The sequence below is a fragment of the Momordica charantia genome (assembly GCF_013281855.1).
Source record: "Momordica charantia cultivar OHB3-1 chromosome 5 unlocalized genomic scaffold, Mcharantia_2.0 BLBB01000005.1, whole genome shotgun sequence".
In the NCBI taxonomy this organism is placed as follows: Eukaryota; Viridiplantae; Streptophyta; class Magnoliopsida; order Cucurbitales; family Cucurbitaceae; genus Momordica; species Momordica charantia.
This window is the reverse complement of record NW_028275163.1, coordinates 6,094,481-6,106,555: the sequence shown is the minus strand read 5'-3', so window position 1 is coordinate 6,106,555 and position 12,075 is coordinate 6,094,481. Positions and strand designations below refer to the sequence as shown.

Below are 12,075 nucleotides of genomic sequence, written 5' to 3'. Positions count from 1 at the left end.
CAATTATCGTTGGGTTATGCTCGCTTTGGCACTCAAGATTCTAATTAAAGGTAGACTATCGTGCAAGTTGCAATGGTTAGTTTTTAAAATCGTACTTATTTTATATCATTATACTAATCACATTGCCTATTACTTATTGAACTAATAGCAATAAATTAGTAATGAAATTTAACATAAAGCCTATATTTTAGACTTTAGATTAGTTTATTAGATGTTTAATTAAAACTAACGGTGCTTTCTCTCTTTACCCCTTATATATATTACAAAAAATAGAGAGATGATTCATATTGGAACTTAGAAATATCCCATAGTATCCATTTTTCCAAGAAAGTAAATATGGAAGTGAAAATTCTTTCAAGAGAAATCATTAAGCCTTCTTCCATAATGCCCCCTCACCCTGAAAACTTCAAACTTTCCCTTCTTGATCAGTTCTCCAATCTCAATTACATTCCCCTCACATATTTCTACCATTTCAATAAAAAAGATGGTGATTTTGACCAAGAATGCAATTTGCAAACTCACAGAGATCGCTGTCAAAAACTCTGAATTGCTAGCTGGAAGAATAAAAGATGGATCAATTAATTGCAATGACGAAGGAGCCATATTTTCAGAAGCAACCATTGATTGTAACATGTTTTAAATCCTCAAAGAGCCTCAATACGAGAAATTAGGTAAACTTTTACCTTGTTCTCCAATATGCACTGAAGAAGTTGAGAAATATGCACAAATTGTTGCTCAATATTCAACACTTTTTCTTGTGGTGGAATTGCCATCTCTATATGTTTCTTACATAAACTCATAGATACAACAACTGTAAGTTGTTTTCTTCATTCTTGGGCCTCTACAACAAAAGGGTCATTCGATTCATTGCCAAAAGTTGAATGTGGGGATTACAATGAGCTTTCTTCCCTCTTTCCAAAAATGGAATTCCTCCCATTTCATCAAGGAGATCATATGTTGAGAAATCCCAAGCAAAAGAATTGTGTCCAAAGGTTTGTGTTTGATGGGAAGGCAATATTGAATCTAAAAGAGGGCGGAATCCATTGACGTTCCAAATCCGACATCCGTGGAAGTGGTGACTGGATTCATATGGAAACATGTCATGGACGCTGCAACACTAAAATTAGGGTTTCAGAAGCCTTCTATTGCAAATCATGTAGTAAATTTAAGAAAGAGAATGGAGCCTACACTGCCTGAATTCTCTATTGGGAATATTTTGTGGCTATCAATTTCACAATACTAGAAAAAAGAAGTTCCCACAAAGTTGGATGACTTGGTGAGATTACTGAGGAAGTCATTTGGAGAGATTTGTTGGGAAATTGAAGACCCTAAATAATTTCTCCTTCCAGAATAACGACACAGCAAATTATACTGGTTCACCACTAAGGATTACCTCCAGTCTTTCACTCATATGTGGGTAATTCACTAATAATTGTTTAAGGATTAGAATACAAAACTCTCCCCAAAAATATCTCATAGAGATCCCAACAAAAGCCCTCTAGCTTCTAAGTATTATAACACACTATACTTAGGTACAGGAATCAAAAACACTCACTAAACCCACTGGATACGGAATCCTTTTCAACACTGCCCACAATCACTCAAGTCTTTTCTATTTGAATTTTGTACAAATGAAACCTTAATAAGGACTCTATTTATAAGAGGTCAAATATCCTAATTCTTATAGGAAAACAATATTGTAATCCTTATAAGACAACAATATCCTACTCCGGGTAGGAATTGGTAATAGTGTTGAAAAATTCTTTTCTTCATAGGATATGGGTTTCCTGTTTTTGCTCCATAATCCCAACAAGATTAATAAAAGTTATGTGCAAAAGTTGACAAAACAAGTAGGGGGAATTGGAGCTGTTTCTGTGATTCGTGAATCGGCCAAGGAATTGGTTTCTAAGAAGCCAAATTCAATCATGTTTAGTAGTTGGAGAAATATGGATTTGAATGGTGTGGATTTTGGGTGGGGGAAGCCCATATGGACAAGTTTTGCAGCACCTCCAAATTTTCGACCCTACAATATTATGTTTTTGCTCGAAACTATATCGAGCGATGGAATAGAGGCATGGATGTTGCACGATGAAGATAAAATGAAACTTTTGAAACAAAATCCAGAATTTCTCGAATTTGCAATCATCAATCCAAGTATTCTCTACCATCACGAAGAAAAGTGATGGAGAGTATTCAGAATCATAAACCTTTGACTATAGTAATTTATGTTTACCGTAAAAGTTAAGCCTAAGTTGCCTAACCAATGATTTAAAATAATAAAACTAGCTAGGGTAGCAAAGAGTGCTACTTTATGTTTACCTATAATAAAAATGTGTTGAAATTCAGCACAATTATGTTAGAAGATCCTTTACATATTCATCACAAGCAAAGCTAGGTTGTATCTCATGGTTTCTAAGAGATTGTAGAAACTGATTATAGTTTAGATATGGCGCTTTTAACAACATTGCAACTCTAAAATCCATGTATTTGTTTTCCAATACTCTTGCTAAATGAAAAACTTTGGCAATTTCATCCAAAGACTTCTTCATCGCAACTAACCTGTCACAAATAGATTTAAACTTCTTCAGATACTCTTATAAATTGAGACTATATACCTTTCTCAAGGTTGACCAAGGCTTCATTGAGATGAATTTCATTCTCCTTGGTCATGGTGGGATGTTGTTCCTTTAAAAAAATCTACACTTGACGTGTTGTATCAATATTTTCGATCAGGCTAAGGATTTCTTCATAAATATTTCTCAATAGCCAAGACACTAGCTAAAAGTGTTGCTCCTCCAAGTGAAGTATTTTGGATTGCATTGTGTCTTTCCCTTGTTGTCCAATGTATTCTTCTGGTGGCGTGTCATCAGTGAGATGTCACTCAATTCTCATGCTTCGAATGAGAGAGAAGATCTCAGATTTCCAAAGAAGATGGTTGGTGGAGTTCATTTTGGTCGAAATAAGGCTAGAACTTTGGTGGAAAACTTGTATGGTAAGAGTATTTACTGTTTTGGTCATTGTGAGAATTTGAACAAACTAATTAACACTTCTTTCGTGTAAGTATCAGCTCTGATACCACGAAAAATTATAGAATCAGTTTGAAACAAATTGCAATTTTATTCACAATGTCAAAGTATACAAAACATCCTAAAATTAATACTACTTACACAAAAACTAAAGTCGGGAGAAAAGAGAAGAGTGCAACGACTAGCTTTGATTGGGGAATCTACATATTTCTCAAATAAGGTAAACTAAGGGTATGTTTGGAAGTTTAAAATCACTTTAGATTGATTTTTTAGACATCACTTGTACGATGATTTTGGAAAATCAATTATGCTTAAATCTCTTTTTTCAAAATAACTAATTCTACCATCACTCCCAAACACATCCTAAGTTATTGAAAATAGAAATTAATTATAATTAATTATAGCAAAAATTAAGCAATGACAAAACAGCTGTAAATGATCAGCAAGGGCAAAACGAGCATAGCTCAATAATTGGCATATATTTCCAACGTGAATTCAATCTCCACCTCGTAAAAAAAAAATTTATCACCAAGGGAAATAATCAACTAGCTGTGTATTCCTTCTACACTAGATTTGGATGCCTAGTGAGGGGCGGAGATATTGAGATTTCAATAAATTCAAATTTCACAATGCAAAGCAAGCATTTCTACAATATTTATAGCAATAGATTAGATTATATTAGAATATAACTAATATATAAAATGTTAAAAAATTCTTTTATATTATAAATTAAAGGATGACAATTCTATCAAAAACAAAAAAGTTGTGTTAGATTAATCCTTAAAGCTACTGGCTATACACACGCTATAGCTAACTATTAGGATTCAATTTGCAAAGATTTTACCAATGTTTTTTTTTTCTTTCACGTGAGTTGTATGTTTTTTTTTTATACGTCAGTGTCTAGGTCAGCTTACGTACACCCGACTAATTTTATAGGACAATTATCTGACTTTACAACATCTGGTATCAGAAAACCCATAAGAATTACTAATTTCACATAAGTTGTATGGATCACCAAGTATTGTTTGTTTTTTTTTTTTTTTGTCAAAACGAGTATAACTCAGTAGTGATTGGTCCACATGTTGTACTAAAAAAATTACTGTTTTTTTTCTTCCTAGTTTTTATATTATTTTTTTTCGTACGAATTAACGGTGGGAAGGAGAATATTTCACAACCATATGAGATGGTAGAGTTATTTATTGTTTAATCAAATGAAAGAGCAAGGGAAGGCAAGTCAAAAAAATTTCGCAGATAGAATTAAAATTTTACATTGTCACTCTTTATATATATTATCTTTCCATTTTTAACCTTTTCCATTTTACATTGTGGATGATACTTGGCATATGATGAGGATGCACGGGAATTTGGATCTTCGGGCAATCAAATGCTACCCATTGTGTTGATGCAAAATTTATGGTTAGGATTCTAAATTTGCACCAATTATTAATCATGAAATCAGAAGCGGACGTCAACCTGTAATACAAACAACATTGAACAACGGTGTGGTGCTAGCTACGGTGACTCCGATATCCAAGTTAGAATCGGAAGTTGGTTGAATATGAAGAATAGAGTTTTCAGCAAACTCTCAAAGTTGAGCTTGCTCTTCTATTTATAGAGGTCCAGTCCTGAAGTTCTTACGAAACATATCTTTCTAGGCTTCGGCATTTTGTCATGGACAAGATGTCAAATTCAGAGGTTGTTGGCTCATTATAGGATTTTGCCAATGTTGGAGTAGGTTTGGGCCATGGATGAGCATCGTCGAAGTGTTGGTCGAGAATTGGTCGACGCGAATAAGCTTCGTCTGTGAAGTAGATGAATCGCTTCAAGGGAGTCGGATTCCAAGTGAATTGGTCGACGGTGTTCTTGTCGAATTGCACGCAATCCCTCGCAAATAGCCATCACCTCTAGGTGAGTAATATTTCTTTCCGCTCTTATAATTCTACAGCCTGCTCTGATGACTTCTCCCTTCTCGTCTCTTAAAATCCAGCCAATCCCCCCGATGTTTGTATCAGCTCGCCATGCTGCATCTATATTCAACTTCCATGAATTTGATGTAGGAGGTTTCCATCGAGCTCCTGTATTGTCTCCAATTCATCTTGTCAGGTACAAGTCCTTGTTTGTTGACTTTTCTTCTAGATTTGTACTTTGACCTTATATTCCCATAGGAATAAGGTTTCACCAGTAGGGGACAATAAAAAAAGTAAAATGTAAGAAAGAGAATCAAATAAATGAGTTCTAGATGTTTTTTTTACTTTCTTTTTTATTTAGTTATAAATTATTAATTATCAATAAAACACAATTAAGCAATATTGAACTTCAATTTACTAATTCAAATTATTTTCATCAATCTTCATTGTCTTATTCTAACATTTATATCGACGTCGACATTTTGAACTTTGGTTAAAACGCATCAATCTCCGACAAATAATTCGTGAATTTGCCTACATTATTATATTGAAAGAATAATAATAATAATTTAATATTTGATTTGACGAAAATACCTTCTCTTTTTTTCCCTTTATTCTAAGGTCACAGGTCTACATCGTCTGCATATTAATTGATTGAACAAACCTAACAACCGTCCATCTTTAATTCCTATGTTTCTTTTTTTATTCTTTCCTTTTCTTTTATTTTTTGGGTACAACACTTTAATTCATATGTTTGGTTTTCAATAGTTCCAAAATTTAATGCACGTTAATTCAATATACAAAATAGATTCAATTAGTTTTTTTTTTTTTTAAAGGAATTGGTTTTATTAAGAAGAATTAAATGTGGGTACTTTATTGTTGTTGTTGCAACACAATATATAGATAGGTAAATTAAAAATTCAAATACTAAGAATTTGTTGCAAACGTTAAATTACAATTTCATCCCTGTGCTTTAACCCCTAGTTTCAATTGTGTTCCCTATGAAAATTGTCCGATCATTTGACGAGTCCTTTATTGATGGTAAATCAGCTACATGATATTACATTTTATTCTAACTAGTAACAAATAGGTGGGATGTAAAATAACATAGTTTTATTTTAAAGTATTTAAAACATAAAATTTAATTAAATAGTTAAAATGTTAAATAAATAAATACAATTGGTTTTTTTTCTCTCCATATTTACCTCATCAATATTTTTTAATTTTTTATTGAATTTTTTTCTTTGTATCTAACACAAAAGTCAACGTTGCAATAAATCTTATCATTCATTAATATGATCAGTCAATTTGGTGACTAAAATAATTTCAGTGGGAATGGTTACTTGATATTTTTAGCAATTGAAAAACAGAATAACCACGACTTAACACGTATCTCTAAACTTATAGTACAAATAGACAAATCTTTTTTAAATTGAAATTTTAATAATATCTTTATTATTAGATATTTAGAAGGTTATAAGTTATTAAGTTTCAATTTATGCCTTATTTATCTTAATAAAATAAAAAGATAAATTTTACTGAGATTTTATCTTTTTGAGTTTCTTGAAAATTTTAAAATCAAACTAAAAAGGTAAATTTCACTTTTCCGAGAAGAAAAGGCAAAATTTACTGTTAAAATAATACAATACCCATTATATTTTTATTGACATTATTTATAGAGTAATGTTATTAATTTAATTTTATAGTCTTATTTAAAGGAACATTTTGTAGTCTAATAGAAAGTATCCAAACCAAACAAATTAGATAAATTTCACAAAGAAGATAGAAGATGTAGATGTTGTTAGTTTTATATATATATAAATATAAATATCTGGTTAGTTTTTTAAAAAATCAATGTTATTAATTTTCAAGATTTGTTATAATATTGTTGATTTTTGCCCAACATCAGATCAATAATTATTTGTTATTGTAAAAAATATATATATAAATTATTAATTGTTAAAAAAATTCACATGCACCCCTTACGGAAAGAAAAATGGGCAGCAGTAAAGCTTCTAAACTATTGTTATTATTATTATTATTTGATAAAGAGCTTCAAAATTATTTAATTAAATATAAAAATAAAAAGTAAACCTGATTTTGAAAATTATAAATTTTAAAATAAAATACAGTATTAAATATTTATAAATAAAGTTACATGAATTTCAACTCTGACATAGTTGCCATCACAAATATAAAAATTAGCATCAGTTCCGAAAAATCATAAAAAAAGATAATTTAGTAGGCTCCAATGCTTAATTAGCTATGGAGAAATCGCTTTGCAAAGTATCTAGGGTATTAGACGTACCTCTAGGGTTTAGCACATCGCTTTACTTATAAGGGTTTTTCTCCTTCGAGATTTCTCGTGTTGGGATAGCATAGCCCACCATTGATGGAGTTGTTGGATCGTAGGGATTTGTGGACTGGGTCAACTCACATGATGGGAGAGAAGGGACGAGGGCTTGGTCGTTTGGCGAGTCTCGGCCCATGCGGCTTGACCATTTTTTCGCCTTTTCTCGGTCGCTTGGCTCACTTGAACCTCTCCAATTCAGCTCGGCCCACTTCTTCTTACTGACCGAATGTCATCTCATAACATAGTATATGACAAATTAATAATAAATACTATTGTTTTTTTTTTGTGGAAGTAAAGTTTTTATGGCATGAATCAATTTTAGAGTTAAATAAAATTTTGGATTTCCTTTAGATAATGTATTTTTTTAAAAAAAAATTTATAGGATCAGAATGGTCACAAAAATAATTCCAAAAGTATAGTAGATAAATCACATACATTTGACCGTGATTTAATATAATTTGTGTATACGTTTTCACCATAAATTACTTATTTGTCACATGACTAGGTTTTATTTTTCAATAATTAATATATATTTTATTAACATATTTACTAAATTGTGAAAAATATTAAAATTTTGAAAAATTAATTATTTATAATAGTAAATAATAATCCTAAAAATAATTAATACATATTTATTACATTTGTTTAATTCTAAAAATAATTAAAATTAATTACAAAACTGATAATTTTTTCCACAAATATTCAGTTCCCAAATAAGTATTCTTTTATTCTCGATTCTTGAACCAAAAAACAAGGTGAAGATATGGTGGACTAAAAATTTTCACAAGCATGAAAATAGGAGGGTGCATCTCGCTACCACTTCCACACCATTGTCATCTCATAATTTTCTCTCTAAAATGTATTTCCAATATTTCTAACCTTTTAGTTATCAAACGACCCTAAACTATTTATTTTTAATATTACGTCGCAAATGAAGTTATGGAAATTCAAACCTACCCTCTATAATAAAAAGATTTTTCAAATATCTAAATAGTTGGTTGACACACCCAACCATACATTTCTCTCATCAGTAATTCATGCCCACAACCAACAACTAGCTCATGCATTTAAGATAGCTCTTGTTCACTGAAACTTCAAAATTAAAATAAAAAATAAACAGGTTTTAGCATTAATGCCTTAAATTTTTTTTTAAAGAAAAATCTACTTTTAAATCTATCAACATAAATTGTTGTAATAGTATCCATTGTTATAACAATTAAAAATACAATAGTGACCATAAATATAGAAGAGCTCCCAAAAAAAAAAAAGTGGCATGATCAATCTGGTGTGGTTCAATTTTTTCAAATCTACCTGCACAAAATTAAATTAAAATGTGATAAATGGAATGACGATATGGTAAAATGAGGTTACATCGTGGGTTTGAGATATTCAACAAACTGTCAACTCCTTGTGTAGATATATCACTATCTCGCCAACAACAAACATTAGATCAAATCATCATTTAAAGTTGAGAATAAGTACAAAACAAACACAAATATTAAAAGTTTGCGGATTATATATATGAATCTATACTTTGACGTAGATTTTTGTAAGATGCTTCAAATTCATGTATTTTTTCAAAGACATTGAGAAATGTTTTTGAAATTCTGATTGATTTCAAATTTTATTCTTTATCAAAATGATCGAATTTTGTTGGTTTTAACCATGAGATTTCAAAATAAATTATTTATTTAATATTGTCATATTTTAATTTTTGGATGAAAAATCTAAATCGATAAACTTTCTTTTTTTTTCTATCGAGTAACATCCCAACAAAAAATAATTTAATTATAATCATTTCAAATCATTCTCATTCTAAACAAAAAGAAAATAAAAAAATTTAAAATCATTTTATTGGACTTTCTTGACCCAAACACAACTTTAAAATGATAAAAAGTTGAGCATTAAAAGAATTATTTACCAATGAAATTGGTATGGAAACAAAGAAAATCAATACCATAGTTATTCATTGTCAACATCATTTACGATCGGTTCGGTACCTTCAGAATTCTGAGATATTTCAAATTTATAGTGTGAATAGAGAGAATGGATACTAAAACAGTAAGCAAAAATTTTCCCATAAAAAAATCTCATTCATTTATATCGAACACACTTTTTCGATACTTTATCGACATCGACGTATCCAAGGACTTATAGCACGTGGATACTTTTTCCACCAAAATTTTCCTTTGGGGTCCAAACTTTATCAGAAGCCAATAGGAAGGCGACATTTATGATTAAAAGTTATGTGGGACTGTGAAGTGTCAACTGTTTTTCTTCAGAACCATTTAACAATACTTGACGCTTGAGAGCTCTATCTTCAGCAGAGCTCTCTTCAACGGCCGCCATCAGTTCTTCAGATGCTCTCTTCTTCTTTATTGCGCTCCGACCAACGCCCACCTAAAGCATGAATCTCCCCAACGCTCTGAAAGCGAGGAGAAACCTCACTTCGCTGTTTCGTATCATGCTACTGTTCCGCGATCTCCGTGCATTTTGATGAAAACAACGTGAGAAGATTGTTGCTGTGTTATGATGCAAGGTTGAATTCGAAATCTCTTTCCAGGATTACGAGGTTCTTTCTGCTTCTTTTTCTACCTATTTATCTCGCTATTTAGGGTTTTCGGAGCGCGCCATTGCTGGAAACTCTGCTCTGCGTCTCGTGATTGAGCGCGTAGGTATGGATTTGCTGCGGTTTTTTCGGAAATTGTAGGGTTTTTTTTTTTTTGGCGTTTTTAGGATTTCATTGAGTTTTGAACCGTGCTCTTGTATGTTTTAGTTGTGAATTGGTTTTATGGAATTATCGTGCAGAGGAGATGAGATTTAATGGATATTGAGTTGATTGTTTTGTAATGATTGAGTTTTGGACTGATAAAACTCTTCCATGTTCAGTGACTTTGTACTCCTGGTTGCGATTGAGTTCATTGTTTTGTTGCTAGTTATGAAATTGCGTTGATTATCTACTGAATAGGCTTAGAAGTACTAGTGACCATGTAGATTACTTTAGGATTGAAACGAAATACTGGAGAACCATATACTGTTTGAGTACATGAAAGAGAAGTTATTATCTTATATTTCACTTTATCACTACATTCTTATTATTATTAGATAACTGATCAAAGATTCAATCCACCACCCTAACGAAAAATGAAGATTCAAAGCTTTTGGTGATTTAGATATGGTTTAAGATTCCCCTTTTTAAGTAGTAAAGATGCAGGGGGACTCAACTATTAAGTTCAATTGACAGAATAATCAGGCAGTGTAAAGAAACAAAAAAAAACTCCCGTGTGTTAAATATTCTATATTTCTTGGTTTCCCTTTTCTCCACACAAATTTGTCATCTCTGCAGAGCAGACCAGAAAGATAGGATGAGTGGTTGTTAGAGGTTTTACAAGAGACCAGACTGAGGCTCCATTGTGTTTGTTGATTGTGTGGTAGTGGAGGGATTGATGTCGTTCGGGATTTTCCCTTTATGCATATGTATTGTATTTCTTAGCAACTGTTTGTACCAATCTTTCATCATGGTGAATTCTTCTCCCAATGCAATGACTCTTTACACAAAATCTGTGTGTTTTTCTTTTGATCTTTTTGTACTTCTCTTCAACAGTTAACATACATTCATTACTGTTTACAGGATGACTAATGGCAAATATTAGTAAAGATGAGCTTGAATGGATAGAAAGAGTGAGATCAGAAGGAAATGTTCCAACTCTTGGTGCAGATGATGACTATTCCTATGGTTGGGCTTCCCCACCTGGAGACAAGTTCCTGGTGAGAGGTCCAGATTACTTTTCAACCAAGGCAAAAGTTCCTGCTGGCGAATCTCTTCTAAAGCCGCTCGGTTTCGACTGGATAAGAAGCTCTGCAAAGATTGGAGAGATCTTGAACCATCCAGACAACCGTATCGGGAAGGCGATCAAGGACTCTTTTCCAACAGGTCCTAGGCCTTTTATCTGGGCATTTAATATACAACTTCCCTGCAAAGAGAACTACAATCTTGTGGCTTATTTCGCAGCCACAGAGCCCGTAGCCAAAGGCTCTTTAATCGACCAATTCCTCAAAGGTGATGACCACTTCAGAAACTCAAGGCTGAAACTGATTGCTGACATTGTAAAAGGCCCCTGGATTGTCAAAAAGGCTGTTGGGGAGCAAGCCATATGCATCGTCGGGCGCGTTCTTTCGTGTAAATACGTCATAGGAGACAACTTCTTCGAAGTCGACATCGACGTGGGAACAAATATCATGGCGAAGGCCGTGTTTCATCTGGCATTTGGTTACTTCACAGCCCTGACAGTTGATATAGCTTTCCTCATTGAAAGCAAAACAAAGTCTGAGCTTCCTGAAAAAATTCTGGGCTGTTTTAGATTCTCTGATCTGAACCCTGCTTCTGCCATGGCAATGGAGGCATCTAATTCCTTGGACAGGTCTGCTACCAGTTTGCAGCAAGCTTCTGGGGCTACATGGCTGTGGAAATCAATTGGGAAAGGTATTTCTAGCATTCCTCATTCTGGTACTCAAGAAAGTGATTCAATGTTAGAATAATCATAGTAATGAAAATTTGATTGGGAAATAGAAAAAAGAAGGTTAAATTTGAGGCTAAATGTATAATTTATGTGTTAATGTTCGAGACGAAAGTCTTTCCAATATTCGTGAGATGAGAAGATTTCCCCATAACCTATGTGACATTCATAATTATTAATTCATGTTTTATTAGGATGTGAATCAATAAAACCTGCGATATTTAAAATAAAACATAAAAATATTCTTCTTTTGACCAATAAAATAATAGGTT

At 32.3% G+C, this 12,075-nt stretch overlaps 1 protein-coding gene and 1 pseudogene across 4 annotated transcripts; both read left to right on the top strand.

Moving 5' to 3' along the window:
• The first annotated feature begins 336 nt into the window (after positions 1 to 336).
• On the top strand, positions 337 to 2,183 carry LOC148211194 (limonoid 7-O-acetyltransferse-like; annotated as a pseudogene).
• Positions 2,184 to 9,559: 7,376 nt separating this feature from the next.
• LOC111009144 (ENHANCED DISEASE RESISTANCE-like protein (DUF1336)) lies at positions 9,560 to 11,957 on the top strand. 4 transcript variants are annotated; one of them, XM_022282100.2, is made up of 3 exons: positions 9,561 to 9,825; positions 9,902 to 9,961; positions 10,918 to 11,957. In XM_022282100.2, exon 3 carries the CDS (start codon positions 10,926 to 10,928, stop codon positions 11,823 to 11,825), a length of 900 nt encoding a protein of 299 aa, XP_022137792.1. In that variant the 5' UTR covers positions 9,561 to 9,825; positions 9,902 to 9,961; positions 10,918 to 10,925; the 3' UTR covers positions 11,826 to 11,957. The 4 variants fall into 4 exon arrangements, with proteins under 4 accessions (XP_022137796.1, XP_022137793.1, XP_022137792.1 ...); XM_022282104.2 differs by lacking the exon at positions 9,902 to 9,961 and having other exon boundaries at positions 9,560 to 9,825; XM_022282101.2 differs by lacking the exon at positions 9,902 to 9,961 and having other exon boundaries at positions 9,560 to 9,858.
• Positions 11,958 to 12,075: the final 118 nt, after the last annotated feature.

What these genes read in the sequence shown, in the direction of transcription:
- LOC111009144 (XM_022282104.2), top strand. Translation starts at nt 10,926, where the DNA reads ATGGCAAATATTAGTAAAGATGAGCTTGAATGGATAGAAAGAGTGAGA.